Genomic DNA, 27444 nt, shown 5'->3' with positions numbered 1-27444 from the left:
CACGTATCGAGGAACTCACTACTGATGCCCCACCTGGCAGGTCTGACCAGGCCGCCAATAACTGGTAACCAAAGGTCTACTTTAAAACTAGAGAGTTAATACCTTTTATTGAAGAGGACGTTTGCCTTTCACCCATCTTGCGTTTTAATTAATTTTTCATGGCCACTTTGGGTAAACCGCATAAAGCACGGGCTAAGAGCTCTGGTTTAGAAAGGGGTGGGTGACAAGAGAAAGAAGCCCTCGGCCAGTCTCACGCGGAGGGATTCCTTGTGAGAAGGTCCTTCCTGAAGGGTGGCCCAGCTCAGCACTGTGTGATGCAGCCAACGTCGGAGCAGCTAGTCAACTGCGTTCACATAGGTCTGCGTGGCATGCACGGTGTTTCGTAGCCACAGAACGGATTCCTACATCACTCTGCAAAGCAAACATTCGTTTATTTCCCCACACACATAGATCGGAGGGAAAGCTTGGCTGGCCCCCCGCCCCCATGCAGATTTTCTCTGGTGGGAAGCTTCTGTCGGCAAGGCTTTTCATAGAAAAATAAATCCACACGCATAGTGAGTGGATTCCAGGTGTCGCCTCCATTTGCAAAGGCTGAAAGGCAAGTGACACGAACTAAAGGTTGTTAACAAGACATTATTTACCGAGACGCTTGGTATGGGACTTACCTATTGGGTTTCTATCGAAGAACAATACCGGAGCTTTCAAAATAGACTCAAACATTTTGTTGTGTAACGTTTGCGAAGAATGAACAAGGACGTAGAATACCAACAGAGATCTCGCGAAGCCAAAAGTGACGGTAGCTACAGTTAAACCTGAAAGAGAGAGACGTCACTCAGCCCAGCAGCTCTGCACTTTCTCCCACAGCCCTCGGGCCTGTCTGGCCATGTAGAAAGATACAACGTATCTTATCCACAAAGGACCTGGCGTCTCTTAGGAACGTAATGCATTCAGGAGACACATTTATAAGGAAGAGTGGAAAATAATTTTGCTCTCAAAAAAAGAAACTACATGGAAACAATATCAGATATAAACTACAATTCCATGGTTGTGTTTCCTGATTCCATCACAAGTTCTGTTAAAAACTCAGAGGAAAGACAATTATAAAAAGCAGATGATCTTCCCTTCTCCGTACCCCAAATCTTACTACTTAGAACATGTGCCGCATTGTAAAATTATGGTGTGTTTTGATACCAGCATGTGCTATGAACAGAGGAGGGGAGAAATAATTGACCATTTCCCTATAAAAACTGCCCAAGTAGCTTTAAAGAATATGAAACTACCATATGAAGTTGTAAGTCGAAAATCTCTTAAATAATTGAATTGCAAGAAAATACAAATAATATTTTAACATAATTAATCTAAAAGAGAAACTAATCTCTCACAGTTTTACATAAACAAAGCATTTTTAAATGAACATAGTCATTTAAGTTATGTATTTTATTACTGGTATAAATGAATACCTATAGTGCACATAAAAATTAAAACAGCTCTCCTAACATCCCTGGAACTCATAGTGCAAACTAAAGTGGGGATAACTTTGGTAATAAATAACCCATTAAGTACTCCCCCCGGCCCCCGCTCCATCACTTCAAATGACACGTCACTCTTTCTTAAACTCGGAAAGCTGGTCAAATTCCTGAATTCCACAGCAGGCATCTTCCTGAGTCTGCCGTCCCCCATGACTACGTGACAGAACCATTTCCCTTCTTCCTTTAGGGCGCCCACTGTCCACAAATTCAGAAGGTAAACAGCTAATGGACTTAGATTTCTTAGCAAGTGACTGACGAAATAAATGCCAAGTTTCAGCGAGCGGTCTCTGACACACATAACCCACTCTGTCTTCGGGGAAAGCCTGTAGGAGTGTGTGTTTCCTGGAGGGACGGTTCACATTTTGGATGAGGCTTTCCCCTGAAAGAGTACGTCCTGCGCCCCACATTCCAAGTGCCCTTGTGAAGACAGAGCGCCGTGTTGATATCAGCCTGGCAAGCCGGATGTTAAATTACTCGCACAGTCGGGAGGGCGATAACATTGTGATCTCAAGGTAAGAGCGAGGCGGCAGCCACATGGATTTCAGAACACTGACACTGGAATCCAGACACTGGATTTCTCCCTGCTTAGCTTCCCTCTTCAGTAATTAGTGAAGCCCAAGAGATGAGCAGCGGGGAGGGAAGGGAGCTTTGCATACCTGCGAGGGAATAATGCTTTCCTTCGGGGCCCTTGCTGCCAGAGGATTTCATCCAAGTTCAACAAAAGCCAGGGTTTATTCAGACGGAATTGGAACAATCCGAACCAGAGGGTGGGGATCCGTTTCTAATCCCCTTGCCCATCCATATAATAATATAAGATTTAGCGAAAGCAACCTATTAGAATAGACAATAGCCGCATATTTCCAGTGGCTGATTTTCTGAATGCTCAATCCCGGTTTAACTTCCAAAATCCAGGACGGAGCAAATTAAGAGTCTTCACTGAACCTCTTTCTTCTAGTCGATTTTCAAAATAATTATTCTAATTAATTCACAGAGTCAATGCGACTCAGACTCTTAATCTGTTAAGACATTACTGAATTACTCCGGGAAGCCCAGTTACTCACACAGGCCCATTGTCGGCACCTCAGAGCCCCGTATAATAGACCCAATGATTACACTTTACCTGAATAAATTCCTAAGTACCAGTGAAGATCGAGCTTCTCCGTTACATTTCCATTTCCATTTACGGTGGTGTTCAGGGCGCTCTGTTGATTCGCCCTACGAACAGGGAAGGAAAAATATTAAGCTGGAGATGAAAGCTGGATAAATACCAAGACAAAGAAAACCCACACACTTACCCTTGACTTGGGAGTCACGTTTGCTTAATGCTAGAAGACGACTCCCAGCTCACAGGGCCCTGTGTACATCTCCCTTGTAAAAATCCAGTGTGAGCCCTGACTGGTGCAGCCCAGTGGGATGGGGGGTTGGACCGCAAACCGAAAAGTCGTCAGTTCGATTCCCAGTCAGGGCACATGCCTGGGCTGCAGGCCAGGGCCCCGGTTGGGGGTGTGCAAGAGGCAACCAATGAATCCTCCTCTGGTGTATCAACGTGGGGTGTATGTCTCTCTCCCCCCCTCCCCCTCTCTATAAAACTAAATACATAGAATCTTTCAAAAGAAAGAAATTCAATCTGAACCATGCCTCTGAGTTCTCAAAACTGTCTGTGAAGATGCCGCTGGGCATCAGCCATGGGTAGAGACCGCGGGAGGGTCACACTCCACCAGCAAGAAGTTTCATTTTTCTTCAGGGAAACTAAGGATCTGAAGAGGAGGCTGAGCAAACCCCGCCCTCCCCGACTCTGTGAGAAAGTCGGGCTCCGTGTTGCTTCCGCAGCACCTCGCTGCCAGCCCAGAAGCAAAGAACTCACCAGTAGGAGAGCCACCAGTCCTGAAGCACGTAGGTTGCCTGGAGCAGGGAGGCAAGCACACGCATGAATCAAACGCCAACCTTGTGCACCCGCTGAAAAGCTCCCCCTCGCTAAAACGTGTCATCCGGAGGCTCCGGAAAATGGACACGGTCCTTCCAGCTCAGGTCAAGGTTGTGCCAAGCCCAACATCCCACATAACACCAGGTCCAGTAAGTGCCAGTTACATATTCAAATGTTTACAAGACATCCTTTGCGGGGTTTTTCCCCCTAGAAGTTAATGTACGTGCAACACCAGTTACACATTGCTTATTTCAATCCCCACAAACGGCACATTTCAATGCAAACCCAAGTGGACAGCAACAATGCAGTCACAGAGTATAAATAAATACAGGATAAACGTAGATATTACTGCAAAGGCCGAGCTCGGGGCACAAAACCAAACAGAGGTCCCCATTCACCTGAGCCGCGATGTTCATTAGAACGAGGATGATGAGGATGAACCAGTTGGCCCCGGCTGTGAAGTAGTTCCGGTAAGCCTTGAGCCCGATTTTTCCTTCCGAGCGGCTCTCCTCGGGGACTGTAGCCTGGACGTTCTCGTTCTCCACCTGGGAAGGAGAAAGGCATGAGAGGCAGAACTTGAACCCTAAAATGTCACACGTTCCGCCGCGCACGCCACCGGCAAAGCCGTAGGAGCACACGCGGGTCTCGCACGCCGGCAGCGGCGGTGAGAAACGGTGCCTCTCCCGCGGAGGAGGGGGTGGGAATGTCTAGTTACGCCGCCTACGCGTTAACCCTCGGGCCCAGCCACCCCACTTCCAGGAATCTTTAGAAGAAAGAAAATATCATTTGCACGAGGACGTTGTCGCGTGGCTTTGCTTAAAGTAGAGCGTCATGATTTCCGGCACGTGCACAGCGCCCCCAGTTCGCATAGGAACGTAGGAGCGTGTTCCACAGTAACACACAGAAGGGCAGGGGGCCGGCGTGGCACTCTGGACTGTCCACATCACTCAGTAACGGAAACATAAAGCACAGTCGGAGCTCAAACTGTTAGCCAAATACCGTCAACGGGATTGCAAGAGCCACATAGAGTAATGAGAGTCTGAATAACGTGGACGGCCACAGGATTCGAATCAATTTGGTTCCTGAATTGTAAAGAGTGATTCCTGAGTTTCGAATGTGAGAGGCTCATCTGAATACTTGAACCCTCCAGGCTCCTGGATTTGCATAGCCGGGTTCAGATTTGAGGAACACCCGGGTGTATGTTTACGGGGGATGCGGTACATTTCTGCACTTGGGTCTGAGGGACTCAGAATGCATCAGAGGCTCACATGAGCCTCGTTTGCATGGCCCATGTTTGGGTGGCCCACGAGGGAGTCAAAGATGGGTGAGATGTGGTTCCCAGTCTGGAAGGGTAAAAAAAGGAGATGGAAACTCACTCTCAAGTGTCTACCGTGTTCCAGGTCCTTTGCATTTGCTACCTCTGGCCTATCACCACCCATCTCACCACTGGGCAAAATAATACCACCAGCCACCTACGGTGCCAGCACATTCCAGTGTATAAGAAACCCAACTGATCTAATGTGGCAGGACGCCATCTGACGGGGTCTTCCCAGGAAGCCTCTGGGTGCGAAAGGGAAGCCTGGGGCCACCAGAGCAGGGAGGGGTTCCCCGTGCTGAATTCCAGAGTCCTAATGTCAATCACTGCGAGCCACCTGTACGTAGGAACGTGGAGCAGTGCACTCACTACTGACGTCCACGAGATTCTCCATCCCACACCCAAAGGACAGCCCTAGTCAGCCCTGCTCCCTTCGTTCTCTTTTCATTCTGCAAATGCCACGGAGGAAGCCCCCGGAATCATGGGACCTCCTCTGGGACAAACGGAGATGTCAGGAGCGCAGCAGAATGGAGACCCCTCGGGCCACCGAGAGCAGACAGAACCAGGGCATGCTGCCAGATGGGAGACTCACAGATTGGCTCTCTGGGGCGCCGTCTTTCAATGAGGGCCTGGACGACTGCTGAGACCAGACTGAAGACTCCGAGAAGGTCCGATGCCTCAGCGAGGGGCTTTCTGAGGTGGAAGCTTGCTCGGCCTCCTCGTTTTCCTTCTTTAAAAGGGAACCGAAATCGACCCCAGATCTCAGAAACTCGGTGTAGGTCCCCTTTTGCACCATTTTGCCCTAAAATAAAAAGAAAGAATGGGAGAAAGACACATTTGCATTTGATAATACTGATCGAGTCAAGGTCACTAGGTCTTAAATGAGGATTTCTGGGAGAAAACTATCCCTCGCTCTGGAATTCCGGCTGACAAATCCAGTTCAATTCAACTCGGGAGACAGACTGAGCATTCTGCCTTCTGCTACACAGCGCACCACATGCTGAGCGATAGAAAGAAACCGGTGATCGTGGGCTGCAAATGGAGGTCTGACGTTACTGACCTCAGCCCTTTAAGGAAGCCAAACGGTACAGATGTTGATAGAGTATCAGAAGTCTTTTCAGACAACATGGAAATTGGGATGAGTCTCGTGTAATGAGCAGAATTTAAATTTAAAGGAACAGTATCCACTGGGGAGGAGATTCCGGGGCGGGGGACACAGGGGGGACCAAGATTAACCCGGGTGGGCACAGGCACTTCTGCACAGGTAAAAGTCACTCATCCAATCTCTGCCGACCACTGCCCTTGTATCACGTGCCCTACCGGGACAAGACCTGGGGGCACCAGCCCTGGACGTGGAACCCGTGAGCGGCATCTTCATGGTCTTCATTCTGAAACCGCCCCAGAAACCTGGGAAGTTCCCAACTACACGTTCAACATTCCACACGTTAAAGTGATTAAACGAGGAGCCGTTAGAAGGCGGTGGCTCGAACGCCTTGGCAGCCTATGCAAGGGCACCAGCCCTAACCCAGGGTCAACGCACTCAAACCCGAGAAAACGGGACTCGGGAACGGTCAGTCACAAGCGGCCACCTCGGCTTCCCCAAACCAGGCAACGGCTTAATTTACAGCCAATCAAATAGCAGTTTCTAATTACGTGGGACATCTCGTCCCATAGTTCCCTGTCCTTACCAGGGTGTATAAAATAACGTGTAGATGTTTTCATCACTATTTTCCCACCCCGTGGAGCAAGACTTGGCAGATTTACGCAGCAGTAAATGCGATATTAGGCAAAATCCCGGGATACAAAACAAATCAGAGCAGGACAAGCCCCGTGAAGGCAGGTGGGGAGAGAAATGGCGCAGCCCGGCCCCCCGCCTCCCACTCACCCTGTCCCCCTGGGAGGCCCACGGAGAGGAACCCAATGAAGCTTCCGGGAACCATTCGATACTGCAGAATCACACTATCCTTCGTGATATACGGTGTCTCGTTCCACTCGGGAGGCAAAATTCATACATTTCATTTAATGCGGTTAGTGCTTTCTACTTAGTATCTGGGACATGCACAGGGAAACAGCTGATGGTGTAGAGAGAGCAATTTATTCAACAGCCAAGCCCTGGCAACTCCAAGAGGGGACACGGGGGCAGCCGACCCCTCACCTCTCTCTGGTGTGAGAAGAGGGACCACATGAACAGTAAGGATGAACCCAACTCATCCAGGGGTGCTCCAAAGGGGACGAATGTCTTGACAGTATTAATGTTGGGGGTGATGTCCTCAAAAGAAGCAATAAGGGGATCCCCAAAACATCTAGGGACTAGTTCGACAGGTTGTTCTACTGTCCTGATTCCGCACTCACAAGATGCCCCACACTAGTCCCACCCCTCTGCACGTGAACCTAACTGTTCTCAAGTTCGAGGAGTCGGAGCTCCTCATGCCTGGAGCAGTGGTGGACAGTCAGCACATGCAACTGCCCTTCCATGATCTTTCTTAGGGCAGAAATGCCAAGAGCCTGTCAGAACAGACGAGGGTTGGGGATGGAGGCGCAGGGGCACAAAGGCCGACAAGCCAACGAGAGACGCGTCAATCACGAAGCCTTAACAATTCTCATAACCTCCGCCCCACCAACCACAGTAGCTGTTATGGGCTGAATGGTGGCCCCTTAAAAGCTATGTTCAAGTCCTAGACATGATCCCTGGGAATGTCACCTCATTTGGAAACAGGGCCTTTGTAGATGTTACCGAGCAGGGTGGGCACTAAATCCAGTGTGACTGAGGTCCTTACAAAGAGGAGAGCAAGGAGACGCAGACAGAGGGACAACACCGTGTGACAACAGAGGCAGCGGCCGACGTACCGCATCCAAAGCCGCCAGAACCCCGGAAGCGGAAAGAGGCAGGGAAGGACGTTCCCCAGAGCCTCCAGGGACAGCGTACCCCTGCCAGCACCTTGACTTTGAACTGTGGCCTACAGAACTCAGGCATGAAATTTCTGTTTTACGCCGCCCAGTTTGGGCACTTCGTGGTGGCAGCTCTAGGAACCGACGTGACACTAGCCTAAGCCCACCCTTCCGCCTCCTGAACTTTGCTCAGACTTCTAATTGTCTCTGCTGGAGCCCCTCCAGTGACCCTCAAAGGGGTCTTTTAAAGTCACGCATCAGACCACACAGGCCTCTGCTCTGGACGGTCAGTGGTTTCCAATGCATTTCAGGGCCTGCTGCACGCCCACCCGCCCACCACTCCCGCTGCTCCTGGCCGTCTGCCCATTCTCTCCACCTCGGCCTGCACTGTCCTTCCTGGGGCTCCTCCTCCGAGGCAGGTCCTTCCACAGGATCCTGCCTCAGGCACCGCCCCCTGCTCCAGGTGACGCAGGCCCCACCCCCATGTGGGGAGGTATCATGGTATCAGCCCCCCCTCTATCGCTGTCACCCCATCTATCCCTGCAAGGATGGAAGTCCCCTGATGGCAGGGACTTGGCGTCTCACAGCTGCACAGGGCCTCACATGTATCAACTAGCAACCTGGTCCACGGGGTGCAGGGGTGTCTCTGACAGGGTGGGGGGTGCTCAGCTAGGCCCCCCACGCTCCGTAATCAGTGGCAGACGCCCGTTAGGGAAACTGCACAGAACAATCAAATGGGCACAAACACGTCTTCATCTCTCTACTTCCCCAACAGCGGACTTTGACTTAAAACACGCAAGAGGAAAACAAAAAGTCCTAAATAAGAAGGCATCCTTAACAATTTCACTGAAACCATTCTAATTCAAAACCGAGGTAACAGTTTTATATATTGTACTCGAAGGTATATGGCTCGGCATGTAATGGTGGCCTTTCTACGTGTCTTTTTTTTTTTGTAGCCCAAGAAAAAAATATTTATTTTCCAATTTTTTGGTCTCTACAAATTCCTTGTTAACAGCATTGAAACAGTCCGCTTTTGTAATTTAAACTAACAAAAAACCCTCAAAATTCTCTCTTAGGATACATTTGATGACATAAGGATAATACTAAGTAAATGCACGAATGCCAAAAGATGCAAAATTAACTGAAATGTGCATCCTTCCTGAAATTTCTCTGAAAATGGCAGAGTAGACTACGTGTCTTTGGAAGCATCCTTGAAGGCACGGGGCAGTGGCTCCGAGAAAAAAAAGGACAAAAGCGGAGGCGGAAGGACGCAAGGACAGCGACCCGGCTGGCTATGAGGCCTGGGCTTCCACAAGCCTGCGAGCGAGGACAGACTTCTAGGACGGCTGCACAGACCTCCAGAAATGACTCACCTCTTTCAGGATCAGAATCTGACTGGCGGCTTTCAGGTACTGCAGCTGGTGCGTCACTAAGATGGTGATCTTCTCGTGCAAGGTCTGACAGATGCACCTGCAAAGGGACAGGGCCCAGCACGCAAAAACACGTTAATGGGGTGCTCCAAAACACATGCATGTTGACAACATAAGGAGACAAAGACAGCACTGTAGTCAAAGATCCGTAGTTTCAATACTAATCTGAACACAACTATAAATCGAGGAGGCCAATGGGGTCCTCATATTTTCCGGCAGCAAAGTTGAATGTAGCTCCACCAAGAAATTCTAAAAAACAGTCCAGTGCAGGAGGTAGCTACTGCTAAGTGCTGTTTCTCTCCCCAGTAAAAGTCAGCTCGACAATTTGTATGTATTTGGTGTTGAAAAACGACTGAGCGATACCAGAATTCCACTACTTGAATGAATTGAAATACCAGTTATTTTATCGCTGTGTAGGAAGAGGAGAAAGAGGGATTTATGATATTAAAATGTCTGCATTTTTTCTTAGTTTCCTGGCTGATTACTTATGATTTATGGTGTACATATTAAGCCAAAAAAAAAAAGTCTTAGATTCTCAGGAACCTTTGTCGGAGTGCGTTTTTTTAGACCCTCCCCCTAGACAATATTAGACAGAAAGTAAATGTCAGTGCAGCGCCCATCAGCCTGCACCAGCCCCAGTCCCTTCTGGGAAGCCCGTCATCTGTTGTTAGGACTGAAAACCTGCCGAACACATGAACCCAAACAGCCCTTGTCACAGGGGACTCACCCCGTGACTCAAAGGACTTGCCGATTCTCTTCGTGAAGACCCGCCTCCACTTTCAACCTTGACGTTTTGTGTTTCCTTTCTTACAGTAACCCTTCCAAGTGCTCCAACATTGAAATGCAGAGCCCTGGGAACTCAGCCCCAGCTGCAACCTCCGATGGTCTGCAACCCCCCAGGTGAGAGAGTAGCTGGTCCCGGACCCCAGGGGATCTGAGCAGCGCTCTGGGCACACCCTCTGGTTGCACGAGTCCCACACTGAGCAAATCTTGGAAACAGGGCCACAGCTCTCCCGGCAGAGGGGGGTCAGATCACGAGTACCGGAGGCACCTGGACTGGAGTTCAAGTCCTGCCCTGCAGTACCTCTTACTGACCCAACCACGTCGGGCGAGCTCCTAAACCTCTCAAATCTCGGTCTGATCATCTCCAAATAAGGCTAAAGTCAACTCACAGACATGCTCTGGGAAATAAAAACCATAACCCGCTTAGTAAATGCTAGCTCCATTCTCCACTCCTCCTGGAACCCGCAGGTGCCATCTGCTGTGGAGTCAGGACAGGAAGGTCCTGCGGGGTGAACACTTAGGAGACTGGTCGTGCGACCGGAAGCAAGGGCCCAGGGTGCAGATGCACATACTGTCACTTCACTGTCTACGTCCAGAGGGATTACCTTTCCCCTTTGGCCCAGCCTCTGTTTGGCTCCTGTCAAGCTTGCTACTAAAGCTTTTAGCGGAAGTATTTCACCTGATTTCAGAATTACCTGCCACTAATCCCTGAAGCAGGTGTTAATCAAATCTGATAGGCTGCTGTGTCTGAGATGGATCAATCCAAAAGTTTTAAAATGTTTTCTTCCTAACAGCCCATCCTTGATTAGGTAACATAATTATAATGATATTGTAAGTTGATGGCTTTAAATGTCTCCTACATTATACTTTTAATTTAAAAAAGTAAAAAATTCTGCCCTGACTGGTGCAGCTCAGTGGGCTGGGTGTTGTCCTGCAAACCAAAAGGTCACTGGTTCAATTCCCAGTCAGGGCACCAGGGCCGGGTCCCTGGCTGGGGGCTCGCAAGAGGCAACCACACACTGATGTTTCTCCCCTCTCTTTCTCCCTCTCTTCCCCCTTGCGCTAAAACTAAATCAATAAAATAAAATAAAAAGTCAAATAAGACAGAGTCGGAGGCTTCATTCAATCAACACACACTTGTTGAGATCCCGGCACTGTTCTAAGGGTTAAGGATGCCACCACTGGTAAAGAGACAAACAACGCCCTGAAAACAGGACGGTGGTGAGTAAGTACAGAAGATGCGCCGCAGAGCCGTGATGGGGGCGACAAAGACGAAGCACCGTGAGGGCCGGGGCTGCTCTCTTCGCTGGAGGGGATGGGTGAGCCATGAGAGCGTCTGGGGAAACATCGTGGAAGACGGCACAGCAGGCGCTGAGGTTCTGGGACGGAGACAGGCCACGCACAGACGCTGTCATGCGTTCACAGTGTACTGGGGGGTCGGCGGGTGTGAGGTTCAAGTATGGCCCCTGGAGGGAGGGAGGGAGGGAGGGAGACTCGGAGCTCACAACGCCCCCTGGAGGGCCAGGAGGGACAGGAAGGAAAGTGGTGCTGGTGTCCTCCATCTTTCTCCTTTGCCCCGGCACACTGTCCCCTGGCTCTTGGACGGAAGGAACAATGTCTGAGCAGACAGACAGGTATGGGAAAGGGCTCCCCTAATCCTCAATACCATGCAAAACCCAGCATGGGTGGAGTATGTACTGAGGTGGTGTGAGGAAATGCTGCAAGGGCAGCATTCGACAGGGAACTGAGGGGGCAGCAGGGCGGGAGGTCTGATGAGACCAAAAGAGTTCATGATGCAGGAGGTGCGGGCATCTGGGGACGTGGGGCTTTCTGAAATACCACAGGGGTCCCCGGCTAGAAACACACTTGATTGACCTCATTCATCTAAGGGCCCCTAACCTTCTGGACATGATAGAATCCACTTAAGGCTTACAACATCTACTAGTCTGTAGAGCTCACAAAACCCTAATAACCTTGGGTATATATTCACGACTGCGGCAAACTGTTAATGGCGAGGAAACGCGTAATTCATTCACTTTTAATACAAAACGCTTCCCATTACTAAGCTTCGACATGACTGCCATCTTTGATCGCGTATTGTTCAATCCAATTTTCTGACTCATTGAGAACATTCTCCAGTTGCTGCTGAGTGGTTTTCCAAATTGCATTTGCGCGCCCGGCCCAAAGTTTCTCTCAAGAACGTGGTTCTGATTAGCCAACAACAATTTTAACAAGCTTGCTTCCATCAAGTGTATACCCGACGTCATTAAACCCGGAAGGGGCGAGAGGGCTTTGTAAATACCTGTGACTGGAGAACTTGGGAGAGCTTTGGTGATGAGCGCACTGATACTTAGCAAGTAAAACCCCGCCCCTTTTCTCCTGGGGACAGGAACGCACTGGCCAGCAGACATGGTTCCCAGCGTGATGGAAAACGTGTGCAGATGCACGAGTCAGGGCGGCAGTCATGTGGGAGTTCAAGGTGGGGTCCGGGGAGCAGGGAGGACGAGCTGCTGCGGTGGAGGCCACCAAGGGTGGGGGCGGGTGGGGAGTCCCTGTCACTGAACTCGGTGCAAGCCACAAGGCCCTTCTCAGCCCATGGGGTAACCCACCGGGTCCCAGACAGGAAAGCGGGGGAGGGAGGGGTCAGCTCGCGTGGCTGGAGGCCGTGCCAAATGACTGCCCGCCCTGCTGGCCGCACTCTGAAGAGCTCCATGTACTATGTGCTTTTTTTAAATGGTGATCAAGTTTATGTGAAATAAAACTTACCATTTTCACCATCCATCTCTAGAACTTTTCAGCACTCCAGTAAATAAGCACATTTTATACATCCACACTCTGGTGGAGAAATGGGGGGGACTTGCCCCCGCCCAGCAACCCGTGCTTAGTGGACGACCTCAAGTCCCAGCTCCTAGCCCTGGACAACATGGCTCAGTTGGTTGGGTCACCCCACAAAGCAAAAGGTCAGGGGTTCAATTCCTGGTCAGGGCATCTGCCTGGGTTATGGGCTGGGTCCCCAGCAGGGGGCCTGCGAGAGGCAACCAATGTTTCTCTTACACATCGCTGTTTCTCTGTCCTCTCTTTCTCCCTCCCTTCCCCTCTCTCTAAAAATAAATAAATCTTTAAAAAAAGAAAATCCCAGCTCCTAGTGTGCGGCCTCACGCCATCTCGCTCTCACGCTGCTGCCTCTGCTCACATCTCGTCACTTCACTGTGCAGGGCCTACGGTGTCCCCTCCCCACCCCACCCCCACATTCTCACGTTGGTGCCTTCAGCCCCTCGACCTTAGATTCTGGTGGCAGCGACGGAGTGAAAATGAGGCCACGAGGGCAGGCCCTAATCCAATCTGACTGGTTTCCTTAGAACAGCAGATCAGAATATGAAAAGGAGTGGAGGGGGGCGGGGGGGTGGGGATGAGTCCCCCTCATTTCGCCACCAGAGTGTGGATGTATAAAATGTGCATATACATCCACACTCTGTATAAGCACGGGGCGGGGGGGGGGGGGGGGGGGCAGTGGTCGGCAATGAGCACGTCAGGACAGCGCAGGAAGACCATCCACAGCTAAGGAGAGAGGCCCCGGAAGAAACCGAACCTGCAGACACCTTGCTCTCGCACTTCCAGCCTCCAGAACAGTGAGAAAATATGCTTCTGTTGTTCAATTCCCCTGGCCTGTGATCCTCTGTTACGGCGGCCTGCTTTGGACTGAATGCCCATGCCTCTGAAAATTCACACATGGGAACCTCATCCCTCCCGGGATGGTACTGCAGGGGGGACCTTAGGGTTGGGGGGGGGGGGAACTAGGTCATGCGGGGAGCTGTTGTGAGTGGGACCTGCGCCCCAATGGAGGCGACCGCCACAGAAAAGTGCCTTCCCCTTCGCACCGTGTGAGCACAGGCGAGAAGCGGGGCCAGGGGGCGGTTCCTCCGACTCCAGATCTGCCTGGGTCTTCAACGTCCCAGCCCCCAGAAATGAAGTGAATGTATGTCATCTTTAAACCACCCGTCTACAGCACGGTCTCCACACCCTTCCCCACCCGAGGGTCATAGGTACCTTCCCCCAAGCCCCATCCACAGGGAGCTTTCTGTTCCAGGCTGCATGCCTAGAGCTGCGTGCTTCTACTTCCTTTTAGCATCTGTTACCCTTCATCAGAGCCCTTCAAGCCTCGAGGTGAGCCATGCATTTGTCTTGACAAATTGCAAGTAGAGATAAATTCCTCAGGGGCCGAAAGGAGACCTCAACTTCCTGCCCTCCCTTCTTCTGCCCAGTGTGGATCTGCACTCGCTGGCTCACTGCCCTCCTTTCATAAACTGAAATGTTTGTGCGGTTACACGTGTGAGAGCCCCTATCCTATCTCAGTGCACACAGTAGGGCTTCCACAGGTGCAACACTATAGGGCTTCAACAAGGGCAACTGGAAGGGCTCGGTGGCTTTACCGGCAGCAAGGTCACTGCGGGGCAGGTGTGGATGCTGTTTTAGCAGGACCACGTGCACGGCCACCCCAGACGGTATAGGAAATGACCGTCGGCGCACATTAGCTTATCGCAGATGCAGAAAAGAGATTCAGATTGTTCTAGTTCACTGGCTCAGGGCCTAAGCAAAAGCCAAAGAACACGAATTCCAGAAACACCATGTGAGAGGCAGGAGTTAAGCCACAGTCTAGAGTCCTAGGTTCGAATTCCGGCTAACCCGACATGGGTGGGTATAAGACAATCAAAGCCATACCCTGCTACGGAACAAATCATTCTTAAACTTCCAACCCACAGAACAATGAGCAGAAACCAACAAGGGCTTCCCATGGAAGACCAATGTCGCTACTGGCAGCGTGGCTTCGACCGTGCCAGAAACAACGGTGGAGGGAAAGAGCTGGCAACCAAGTAACAGGTTGCTGAGTCCCACCTGCAGATTTATAATCTGTACCTCGTCTCTCTTGTTTTGGGGTCTGCGTCCATCAACAGTGTCTTGCCTATCAACTACAAATGTGTGTGTGTTGGGGGCGGGTGTGGCTTACAAAATTTGCCCTTAATTTCTTAACTCCCTAAAGCACGTACTCCATTCGCCCCCGCACACTGTAAGCACCTTCTGGTCCCTGTACATCTTGACCTCCTGTTTGTGCAAAATTTCTCTCTAAAGTGGATCCCGTGTGGAGGGAAGGAAGGGGAAAGAGGGACCTCAAAGCAGAGCGCACGCCGTCTTCTGAGGCGAAAGGCGCCGCTGCACCGGGCTCTCGGAAAGCAGGAGGATGTAAACCACGAGCGGACTCACAGCTGGAACAGGTGCCTGCCCACTTCCGCGTCCACCGCACTGAGGGGGTCGTCCAGGAGGTAGACGTCTGCGTCCTGATACACCGCCCTGGGGGGACGGAAGGAGGTATCAGGGGGAGGAATGCTTCCAGCCCCTGCAGCGCACCCCCGCATCATAGCAGGGCTCGTGCACTCCAAGGGCCAACGCAAGAATCCAAGACCAGCGCTTCCCACGGCGAGCAGGGGCTGCGTGCTCCCCGCCCCTGGGAGCGGCCAAAGAGGCCGTGTGCGGGATGTCAGCCAAGACGGGACTTACCTGGCGAGGTTAACTCGGGCCTTCTGCCCTCCGCTCAGCGTGGCTCCCCGGTCTCCTATCACAGTGAGATCTCCGTCCTCCAAAAGCTCCAAATCCTATACGGAAACAGGAAAAACGATGCCTTAAAATGTGTTCTCCCACTGTCGCCCTAAACTTTCAGCCTCAGTTCTTCACGCGCAGACCTGACCAGCAGCCCTGGACTTATTTCATAGCGACTCAGTTGTAAGCTGGCACCTTTCAAGTAAATTCCCAGGGCGTTTTGTTTGTTTCCATCCTGTAACTTTTCACGGGTGGATGCATCCAACCATTTTCACAGGTATTTCCTGAACATCGACTATGCGTCAGGCATTGTTGTGGGCACAACGAGTTCGGCACAGTGGAGAAAAGAGCCCCTGGAGTTGCAGAAGATGAGGAACACAGAGATAGAGGATAAAGTCAAGATTTCGGCCACAGGCAAGCTCGAGGAAGTACCGGTGATGACAAACTGCAGGTGGGTGCGCCAGTCTGAAGGCCTGTGCTGGAGATGCAAGTGTGACAGCTAGGGGCACATACCTGGCTCGTAAAGGCACAGGACTTATTTATCAGGCAATGAGTGTGTCTGGCCCTGACCGGTGTGGCTCGGTGGGTTGGGTGTCATCACACAAAGTGAGCGGTTGTTGGTTCGATTCCCAGTCAGGGCACATGCCTGGGTTACGGGTTCAGTCCCCCGTTGTTTTCCCCCTCATTCTCGCCCCCTTCCCCTCTCTAAAAATATATACATAAAACCTTTAAAAAAAGAAAAGAAAAGAGAGAAGTGTCTCTTAAGTAGTCATTGCACTGATCTCAGCCTCAGCTCCGGAGAAGGGACGACACCCGACCCGTGTCTTCACAGTGACACTAGGGCACAATGACGGAGGGACAGACAAGATCTGCACAAGAAATAGAAGCAGGAAGAGCGGCCTGAGCAGGAAAAACCAAGGTCTGTCCCAGGAGCGCTGAGCCGATCAGGCAGACTAAGCAGATGCTTGTCCCATGGAAGCTGGGAGAGACTCAAAGCTACAAAAAATGAGAAGGTTTGACTTGAGGACCTGGGAGTCTATCAGGAATTACACGTGGGTAGTAGCATTTAAGAAATAAATGGACAAACCACAGTCCCTAGGAAAGAAGATGACAATAACACCCGTAAAATGACAGGAAAACAATCAGGCTTGAGTCACACATTCCTAGAGTAGGCATTTTTAATTAGATTACCTACAGTTATTGCTAAGTGGACCCTGGCACAAACAAGCATCAACCGAGAACACAGAGCAGTGCCTGTCTGCAGATGCAGCCTTCGTTTCTTTGTCGCTACTTCGGCAAAGGTGGGGGAGAAAGCAAACGGCCACACTGGGATCGCCCTAAGTCTCACTTTCCTGTCCTACAAAACGTGCTGCAGAAACCAGGATGCCTGACTCAAGGATGCTGTGAGAACCGAGAGGAAGTGTGTGAACAGCCTCTACACATGGAAAAAGGACGTGAATTAATTTTTGCCATTATTTCCTGACCCAGCCAACGGCGGGACCTCACTCACATTCTGATTCCGTGTGACTCCTAACAGGCGAGAGAAGCAGAGCATCGGCATTGTGACCCACCCCTGACACCCACAAAGACGCAATGTCACAGCGTCCCTGTGTACTCACAGCTGAAGGACATCGAATGAAGGACAGCAGTGGCTCCATCATAAAAATTCACTATTATTTCCTATCATTCCTTTGTCACCCAATGCCAGGGCCGACCCTGGGAAAGCATGTGTGCGGGGTCCTTACACTGTCCTCTTGAGTTTCACAAAATTTTATAACTATCCATTTTTAAAAAGGTTAAAAATCACCCTGGCTGGTGTGGCTCTGTGGATTGAGCGCTGGCCTGCGAACCAAAGGGTCGCTGGTTCAATTCCCAGTCAGGGCACATGTCTGGGTTGGGGGCCAGGTCCCCAGTAGGGGATGAGGGAGAAGCAACCACACATTCATGTTTCTCTCCCTCTCTTTCACCTTCCTTTCTCCTCTCTCTAAAAAAAAAATAAATAAATAAGATAAACATTTTTAGAAAAGGTTAGGAGTCAATAAAACGTCACAAAACAAACCCAAAGAAAAAGGCATCCTGTGAACACCAGTATCCCATCAGGATCACAGCGTATGTGCACGTGTTATCAACCCTGCAGACCGGCTGCCAGTCCTAAACAGCATTCACACATTTGTCACGGGAAAAATAAAACGCTAACAAGTCTTGTAGATTAAACCAATGTTACCATCCTTATCTGAAGTTCAAGCAGATGCCACCCGAACGTCATTACTCACCTTCTTCAAAGCGCAAGCCTTTATTACTCTTTCATATCGCTCCTTTTCGTATTTCTTCCCAAATAAAATATTGCTCCTCACGGTTCCTGAGAACACCCAGGGCTGCTGGGACACATAGGCGACCCTTCCGTGCACGGTGACCACTCCCTGGCGCGGGGGCAGCTCCCCCAGCACGGCGCTCAACAGGGATGACTGAAAGAGATGGCAAACAGACACACGTCACAGGCAGCCCAGGGAAGGAGCCGCGGCGACCCGGCCCCGCCCTGGGGTTTGAAAACCGTCTTGGCCCCGCCCCTCAAATGGGAGAGAGTGCAGCCCTGGAAGGTGCAATTAAAACAATGTAAAGTAACACTGTTGGTCAGGGGTAAACTAGTGGTTGATAAGGGCTATTAAATAAGAGTAGAGCCCTGGCTGGTGTGGCTCAGTGGGTTTGGCATCTTCTGGCAAAGTGCAAGGTCAGGGGTTTGATTCCCAGTCAGGGCACATGCCCGGGTTGCGGGTGGACTCCCCAGTTGGGGTGTGTGTAAGAGGCAACCGATCAATGTTTCTGTCTCACACTGATGTTTCTCTCCCTCTTTCTCTCCCCTCCTCCCCATCTCTGGAATCAATAAAAGAAAAACAAATTTTAATAAAATAAAATAGAGTGTAACAAGCTCAGCCTACCTAAAAGTCTTGCCCCAAATGACATGCTACACTCCACAAAGACGAATTAAGGATGTCTGACACTCGTAACTAACAGAGTCGCCTGGAATGATACATATTTCATATATCTGATGTTCAACGCCTTTGTCCCAGCAACCAGGTACCCTTTACTTACTCCCTGAAAGCTATGTGTACACAATACAGGGTCCGGCACAAGTAATGCCCCTGTCTTTATTACAAAATCTTTTATTACAAGCTCATAAGCATGCACTTCTCTAACATAACAACATCTCACTCCAGCACACCACATATTTTAGGTGACAGGCTCGCAAGAAAACTATAAACAATCACACCCACATCATTACCCCACCAACCCCACTGGAGCAGGCCTCACTCCCGCCGGGCCCTGCATGTCCGAAGCACCAGAAAAGATTATTTAAAGGACCTCTGAGGTGAGTCATGTTTCCAAATGGCAAAAAGCCATCCTAAAACACATAGTCCCCGTCATTTTCACAGCCTGCGTGTAGATTTCTGTGTTTCGTTGTTTCGGAACACACAAGACTAGGTGTGCACATGCATGTCCTCCAAATCTGTCAGGACACACAGACATGACACGTCCGTGCCTCCGTGAGCAGAGTGCTCACCCCACGGAGCTGAAATCATCTGTTTCCCCGTCCGTCTCACCCACGACCGGGTGGCGTCTGGAGGGCCAAGGCGCCTGGGTCCTACGCCGCCTGCGTCGTCTGCTCCCAGCACCGCGGCCTGTGCACGGCAGTGCGTTTACTGCGCATGCGCCGATGTGACCGGGGGTACGTCCGATGAAGAAGCATTTCACACTTTCTGGAAGAGCCTTTACAATCTCCAGACGTCCTGGAAGCCCCAGGAGGAAACACAGAAGGGGCTGCACCCAGATTTATCGGGCCCTGCAACCTTCTTGCAAAAGGAACGCTCCAGGGACACGCCTTGAGAAGTGCCCGTCTGGATGTACCCAGCTCCTACTTGGGAGAGGGGGGGGCGTGGCTGTGAGAGAGACTCAGCGAGCGGTGGCTCCTCCCACGCGCCCCGACCAGGGGCCGAACCTGCACCCTGTGCCCGGACCGGAGACCTTGCGGCGTACGGGACGACGCTCCAACCCACTGAGCTGCACTGGCCAGGGCTCAACCCGGAGACCTGAAGCTGGGGTGTGGCATCGCATGCAGCTGCGGAAAGAATGGACACCTTACCTTTCCGGCTCCCACGGGTCCAACCACGGCTAACAATTCGCCGGGCCTGACGGTGAAGGAAAGGCCTTGCAGGGTTGGGGTTTCCGATGCCTGCAAATTCAAGTGTACGAAAGAGGGTCCGTTTCAATAAAGCAACACACACCGCTTCAAAAAGTGGAGAAAATGATACGACAGTCACTGATACGATAACCCACATCTCTCTCTGTCCTATGTTAAGATTCTGCGTCCTGGAGTGCTTTTGCGTCCAATCACGTCTCTCTGGGGGTTTGAACCAGCTTCCACTGCCCTTAGGAAGGGCCAATTCATTTAACTTATCTCCACATGGACCCGGCTCTGGACACAGGGTGCAGGTAGTACAAGTGACAAGGCACCTTCTCGAAACGAAAACTTCTTGACACACACTAACTTGCTAATAATAACACACTTAACAGAACATTCATTCAGCATGGGAGGTTTTAATGCTTTGTAGCCTTAACCATTGGTCTTACTCTTATTTCATCCATCTCCACAAGGTGGCGGCATAAGTACACCGCATGCCTGCATGTCACTAATAAACAATTTGGAATCTCCACCAACCTCTCTTCACTTGATAAAGACCAAATCCATTCATTTCATGAGTGAGAGGCCAGTCAGCGTCACCTACCTGCCACCTACCTGCCTGGCTGTCTAGTGGCACTGGTTAGAGAGTCTGTGTCTTTCTCCCACACTAAAACCCACCACGCACTTCACCTTGCCTCGGCTTCTCTCCAAAGCCCTGTGACTGTGCCCCGCCCCCACCCAGGGGCTCTGCTACCTCACCTGACACCCCCTAAGCACCCCCTAGCTTGGGGCGTAATGCAACCACAGGCAACGCCGGCACAACAGAACAGGGTGATCTGTACCACAATGCAAGCTGCAGAAAAAGCTGAGAACGTGTTGCTAAGATTCTTGGAAGAAAACAAAACAGCTCATTTTACAATGTTGCATAATTGGGTACCAAAAGAAATTTGGTCGCGGGTCATACAAAGTGGGTGTTAGCTACCTCAGTGCTTCATTGAACTCACTGCATTCAAGAGAGCACATCTTTACAACAAATTTTAACGTGCTCTCTGTGAATGCTCGACAATGGATTACGATGAGCAGTGCAAAGCTGGAGGTAAATCTAACGCGTGAAGGCAGGGTGGGTTACGTAAGGTAGCCTGGGCAAGCTTCCAGGTGCAAAAGGGGCAATGATGTAGCTTTATATACTGGGCATTGCTTTGCTGGAGATGACAGACCCTGAATTAAAACTAGGTGGCCCTGACTGGTGTAGCTCCGTGGGTTGGGCGTCGTCCCACAAAGCAAGAGGTCACTGGTTCGATTCCTGGTTGGGGTACATGCCTGGGTTGCGGGTTCAGCCCCAGATTGGGGCACGTAAGGTCGGGGAGGAGGCAACCAATTGATCGACGGTTCTCACATCTATGTTTCTCTCCCTCTTTTTCTCTCCTTTCCCTTCTCTCTAAATAAACAAAATCATTAAAAAGAAAAAAAAAACTAGGTGACCACTATCAGGTGGCACAAAACCTGTAAGAGTCACAGGCATGAAAACACAGTCTCCAGCAGTGTTCCCCCAACCTCCAGGCGGTGGTCTGGGCCTGCTAGGAACCAGGACGCACAGCAGGAGGTGAGCTCAGATGTGATGGGCTTGAATCACCCTGAAACCATCCCCCACCCCCACCCTCACCCCTGGTCCATGGGAGAACTGTCTGCCACGAAACTGGTCGCTGGTGCCAAAAAGGTCGGGGACCACTGGTCTGCAGAGTTTGGACACCTGGACCACCGGTGGAGGAGAACCAGCGGTGGCGGTGGGAGGAGTGGGGACTGGGCACCTGTGTGCTCAGGCCCCGGTTCCTGACCCTCCCTGGCTGTGATGGGAACTGCCAGCTACTACGCACTGCCTGCAAACTTGCGTGTCAGCTCCAGCTCAGCCCTCGGGGAGCAGGAGAGCACCATCTGAGACCGGGATGCAGGACAGGGAGGAGCTGGTACCCACCAGTCTGTCCACCCACTTCCAGCTGCCTTCCCCAGTCACATCAATCACCTCTGCAGAGCCAGCACCAACAGCACGGCCCTGGGCTCCCGGGTTCTCCTCCTGGAGGCCCTGTGGCCCCAGTGGGGGACTTGGTTTACCTCTTGCCATTGCTGATCTCTGGCTCCCATCCCCTGCCACCTACGTGACTAATTCCCTGCTTGAAACTCCCTCCCCTGAGGTGTGTCTCTATTTTCCTGGCTGACCCTGACCGATACAGCAGGCTGTGCACCCAGGACCAGGGAGCCAGGGGGAAAAGCACTGCAGGTGTGGAGAAAAGGGGTGACCTGCCCTGAGTGTGCAAGTGGGAGAACTTCTTAGGAGTGGTCCCCGGTTTTTTTTCCTTTCCCTATGTGTGTCAATGTCACAAATAAGCCAAGTGTTGGAAATATCCATGTGATCTCGCTGGTTCCAGCTGTCAGTCTGCCACAGAGGGGAGCCCTAAGACGGGGGCTCACTGGAGCCTCCGATGCCCACCTGCTGCCCCCTCCCTGCTCTGAGCGGCCGCCAGGGCAGCCGGCACCATGCAGAAGCTTAGACCAGGGGAGCCCCCAGCCCACCTCCCAGTGAAGACCCACACAGTGGCTCCATTCAGACTGCAGGAAGACAGCCTGGTAACAATCAAGGTGAAAAATGGACACACTAATCCTGTAAATTCTAACATTACAAACTAGGATACTTTAAATTCAAAACGCGCTTAGAAATACTTTGAAAGTGCTTTTCAAAATGAAATAAAAAAAACATGTCAAAAGCCTGAGGCCTATTTTATGCTTGATCTGCATTCACTGCAACCTTGTTCCCGGTTCTGAGAGTTTCTGGAACTTGCTTTCAGGGCACGAGCAAGTCCCCTTGGATGCCATGTGTAAAATCTCCCCGTCCTCTACAAACTCTAAGTCATCACTTGTCTTTTAGCGGTCACGACCGTGTAATGGGGGATTTGTTACCTTATCCCAAAAAGCAGTAAAATCTTGCACATGCACTATCGTTTTACCGTCTGAGGGCAGCTGAGCGCCGGGCTGCGTTATCTCATCGAGCAACAGAAAGTCCTGGGGAAATGAGAAAACACGGATTGTTTAAACTGTAGGAACAGAAAACACAAACAAACAATCTCTTTCCTGGAACTTGCAATAGAAACCTTCGAACAGAGGGGCCGTGTCCTTTTACCAACTGCATTGGAAGCGTCAGCCCACACCAGGGCGTGCAGTTTGGCTGGCTGTGGACGGCGGGGGCGGGCACCGCACGGGCCGACATACACACAGATGATTTCTACTAGAGGCACTGTGCAGGAATTTATTTTCTCGTCCTCACGATCTTCTCGGTAACACTGTCTTTCCTCTATATTATTTCACTGTAAGAAGACGGCGCGCAAAACATATAACATACAAGATGTATGTTAAATCAGCTATTTACGTTCTCAGTAAGACTTCTGGTCAACAGCGGGCTATCAGTAATTAAGTTATGTACTGGGTGGGCCAAAAGGTCCGTTTGTTTTTTTCCATACGATGGCTCTAGTAGGGCTTTGTTGTCTTTAGCTTCATTCAAAACAATATCAGTATTAGTATATATAATGTATATTATATAAGTTACACATACACAGGGTCTGGCATAAAAAAAACACCCCTTCTTTTATTACACAACCCTGTATTACAAAATCATAGGCATGTCCTTCTGTAGCATAACAATATCACACTCAAGTGCACCATATGGCATTTTAGGTGAAGTGTTCAAACTAAAACTAGAAATTATTACACCCGCATTATGACAGTACCAACCACACTCAAGCAGGTGTTACTCCTGCTGGACCCTGTGCCTTAGAGTTCGTGTCCACAAGGCTCTGTCTGTAACTTTCTCAGCAAGTGTACGAGTTCCGCTGAAGAGAAGACAGGGCTCCCAACTTGCAGACATTTAGAACCGGGGCATTTGTACCGTTTTATTACTGTGTCGCTAACAGTAATCACGGGAGTTGGTAGGAAATGATTCCATAAATATGTACTGTGCTGAGCACCAGGCGACGGGCTGGGAACGCCGGGACCGAGGCCGCTCCCGGGCCCTCAGGGGACCGAGCTGGTGCAGGAGCCCCGGCTGGGACATGGGGCCGGGGGGCCAAGACTCCTCAAAAGCCCCCGAGCTGCTGCAGATCTGCTGTGACCTTCAGCTGGGCCCTGAAGGACACCCTGCTTTTCTCCCCATGCTGTCTCGACGCATCACTACTTGTCACTGCTCTCACTTCAAGTCCTTGTTCTAAACAGAAAACGTGCTTGGTAGTGTCTATCACTTAAAATTTAAAGTTATTTTATAAACACCTTAGAAAGGTCCTTTGTAAACACCTTTTCACAAGCCCTTGGCTGTTCCCCTTAGCCAATGCCCTCCAGGCAGCAGGAACCCTGGGTCTTCCACGTCTTACTATCCTCCCTCCTAGTCAGGAGCTGTTCACAGCACTGGCGCCGAGTGACAACGTCCGGAGAGCCGCCGCAAACCTAACAGAACACACTATGCAGGAAAGCTTCCTCTGGCTCTGCACACGGCAGACACGAGAAGAGCTGTGATGGTGCAGAAACTGAATAAACTGAGACCACCCCCACGCCCCAGCCCTCCCCTCAAAAAAATCTGTGCTCATGTGGCAGACTGTCCACTGTCCCCAACAGCTGCTCCCCTCCTTCTGTGGTAACAGAACCCCAACTTCCAGCTGGCCCTTGGCAGTCTAAAGGAGGACCTCCCTCCCCAGCCTCCCGTGCAGCTCCCTGGAGCCATGTGACAAAATTCAGACTTAGGGGAAAGTGGCAACGTCCCAGAACCTTTCTCTCCCCCACAGCCCAGGACACAGCGGAGTAATAACAAAGAGCCTGCATCCCTGACACCATCAGGGATAGTACCAGCCAGGGACTTATCATGGAGTGAATTCTGCACCCCTCCCCCGCAAAGTTATGTTGAAGTCCTAACCACAGCTACCTCAAAATGTGACTGTATTTGGAAACAGGGTCACTGTGCAAGTCATTGATTAAGGGGTGGTCACGCTGGCGTGTGGTGGGCCCCGTACCCAACATGACTGGCACCCTTGTAATAAGAGAAGAGAGAGGCAAGGACAGACACACAGACAGGAGACAGCCACGTGGCGGAGACTGGAGGGGTGTGCTCACAAGCCCAGGCCCACCGAGGGTCTGCAGCCACCGCCAGGAGCTGGAAAGGGCAGGGGGTCTCCCCTCCGGACTTCAGAGGGGTCACAGCTCTGCCAAGACTTGGGTCTCAGACTTGTAGCCTCCAGAAGCGCCAAACGATCAATCTGCTGCCGCAGCCTTTGGAAACCCGTGCAGACCCTGACGAGGATATTTTGCACGAGAGAAAGAGAGAGCCCCTTAGGTAAGCTGCATTAACGTGGGCATGCTGGAACCACGGGCAAACCTAACCCTAACCCGCAGAGGTGGCAACTGAAATAGGGAGGCACGTGAAAACGTTTAACATAAAACACAACACACTCAAGTCAGCCGCTACTCCGAAAACCGTACACACCCTTAACAGGCCTGCGTCCCTCTCCACAGAGCTGCCCACTGGATGGCCCTGCTCTGCTTCAGCAGAACAACTGGCTAAACACTGGAGACAGAAGTGTCCCTGTAGGACAGGGGAATGCGTGCCTGTGTGTTTCTCTCTCCGAGACCCGGCGACAGAGAGGCCCAGTCTGCACTCCCTTCGTTCCCGCACACCCCCTCCCACCCACCCAGGCCCTCGGAGAACCCACGTGAGAGTGGGCACTGCTGCTCCCGCCTGTTGCCCAAGCCCAGGGCTAGGCCAGGAGGCCGGCAGGACGGACTGGCCTGAGGCCGCCTCTGAGGCTGTCAACCTGTCACAGCTTGATTTCCCCCTGCACACCGCCTCCCCCACAGCCAGCCAGGCATCCGCTCTGACCTGTTCTGCCACCATCCAGCTCCCTCCAGGTCTCCCGTCCTCCAGAAACAACACCAATTTCAGAATCTCCCGTACCACCCATTGTTGAATACTTGAAAGAACACTTCCCAGTCCCTTCCCCGGCCAACTCCAACACCGGTGAACCGATCCCAAACAGTCGCTCCCTCCCGAGCTCCTTAAAACACCTCTGAGGATGCCCCCGCTGGTGTGGTTCAGTGGGTTGAGCTCAGGTCTGTGAACCAGAGGGTCGCCGGTTCCATTCCCAGTCGGGGCACATGCCTGAGTTGCAGGCCAGGTCCCTGGTGGGGGGTGGCGCATGAGAGGCAACCACACACTGATGTTTCTCTTCCTCTCTCTCTCTCTCCCTCTCTCTCTAAAAATAAGTAAATAAAATCTTTTAAGAGAAGAAAAACTATGTACAAAGCGAAGAAGTAAACCTATCAAGCGTTTGTCCATAAAGAGGCCTGAGTGGAGAGAGAAGTCACAGTCTCCCGGCTTGAAAAGGTGCCAGAAGCGCTGGGTGGGTTTTTCTCCAGGTCTCAGGCTGATGAAAAAGCCCAAATTAAATTGCCTTCGGAGCCACGCAGTCTATACCCAGAACAGGTCATGCGGGAAAGCGTCAGGCGCTGGAACTGAGCCAAAGAAGATTGCTTCCTAGCGGTTGGGGGCAAAAACCTAAGCAGAGACAAATTTTAGTGGTTGCAGAAGCCGCGGAAGACTTTCAGTGCTTTGAAGTTAAGACAAGATCTTTTATAATCCTATTGGACTCATTCAGTGCCAAGACCATCCGTCTTCCTTCCTCAGTAGAAGGAAAAAAAAAAAAAAAAACTCCTGAGCCTGTAACTTCCTAAGAAAGCCTTCATCTAACTGCCCATGCAAGAGGAAATTGAAAAGCACGTGTAAGAAAAAGAAGACGCTACACTATAAAGCCCACGTGCAGGTTGGCCACGTTTATCCTCCAGCCCCGCCGGGCTGAGACCTGCAAAGCCCAGTGCTCCAAACATGCCTGACTCAGGTCTGCTCCCTCTCTGCCCCTCGCTGCGCACGCTTCCCAGGCTCCTGGCCCAGGCCGGGCCACCCCGGGCCTCTGCCGAGGGCCAGCTTTGTCCTGGGAGCGCTGTTTCGGTCGACCCAGTACTTATTTGAGGCCCTCTACATGTCCATCCTGGGGCCGAGCACTATGCAAAAGCTACCAGACGCAGTGCGCTGTCCAGGGGCCGAGCATGAGCACACCCCAGGGGAGCCAGAATCACCCCAGTCAAGACGAGGCTGCGCAGCGCTGGGCTGGCCTGCAGTGCTGACGGAGGCCTGGGCTCGGTACGCGGGCAGAAGGGCTGGGAGAGGGAGGCAGGAGCTGCCCGGAGGGCTCAGCAGCGTTGGCTCCCATCAAGGGCAGAAGAGAAGGCAAGCCTGGGGGCTGAACACGGCAAACAAAGCCCTGGAGGGGCGGGCGAACGTGGCCCACGGCAGAAACCAGCCTTCCCGCCAGAGCAGGGGGCTGTGTGCTGGGAAATGCCCGCTGCGGGCAGGCGGGCTTCAAGCTCGGGTTTAAAAATTGGACCCCATAGAAAACGAAAGTCCCTGGAGGCCTTTGGAGGAAGACCCAACCATTAAAACAACACTTAAGGAAACACTCCGCATGCCAGAAGGGGCGAAGGCGGCCATGGTACAAGGGCTGAGAAACCAGGGTTCCGGGCAGACCCCTCGTTCTATTATGTACAAGCTACGGGAGGAGGGGCACGCCAATTCACCTATGACAGAACCTGTTTCTTTACCTGTGAAGTGGGCACACTAATGCTTAGCTCATCCGATCGTTGTCCGGATACGCGAGACGCTGTGTGGAGGTTTCAGGAGTGCCTGGCCGGTGGGCGGCACACACAGCAGCGACCTAAGGCGC

At 51.6% G+C, this 27444-nt stretch overlaps 1 protein-coding gene across 1 annotated transcript in view; it reads right to left on the bottom strand.

Annotated features, from left to right (window-relative positions):
* The window catches only part of ABCC4 (ATP binding cassette subfamily C member 4), a 205236-nt gene that overhangs the window by 114875 nt on the left and 62917 nt on the right, over positions 1–27444 (bottom strand). Inside the window, exons 9-19 of the mRNA XM_036011227.1 lie at positions 22592–22693; positions 19601–19690; positions 17736–17927; positions 15424–15518; positions 15130–15216; positions 9031–9127; positions 5361–5570; positions 3848–3992; positions 3394–3427; positions 2650–2744; positions 666–812 (exon numbers count right to left, since the gene is read on the bottom strand). Coding sequence (XP_035867120.1) covers positions 666–812; positions 2650–2744; positions 3394–3427; positions 3848–3992; positions 5361–5570; positions 9031–9127; positions 15130–15216; positions 15424–15518; positions 17736–17927; positions 19601–19690; positions 22592–22693 — 1294 coding nt within the window. The remainder of the gene's footprint in view (positions 1–665; positions 813–2649; positions 2745–3393; positions 3428–3847; positions 3993–5360; positions 5571–9030; positions 9128–15129; positions 15217–15423; positions 15519–17735; positions 17928–19600; positions 19691–22591; positions 22694–27444) is intronic.

Source organism: Phyllostomus discolor, chromosome 11 (assembly GCF_004126475.2).
Source record: "Phyllostomus discolor isolate MPI-MPIP mPhyDis1 chromosome 11, mPhyDis1.pri.v3, whole genome shotgun sequence".
Lineage (NCBI taxonomy): Eukaryota > Metazoa > Chordata > Mammalia > Chiroptera > Phyllostomidae > Phyllostomus > Phyllostomus discolor.
Note: the sequence above shows the minus strand (reverse complement) of the source record. Positions and strands in the feature narration are given on the sequence as shown.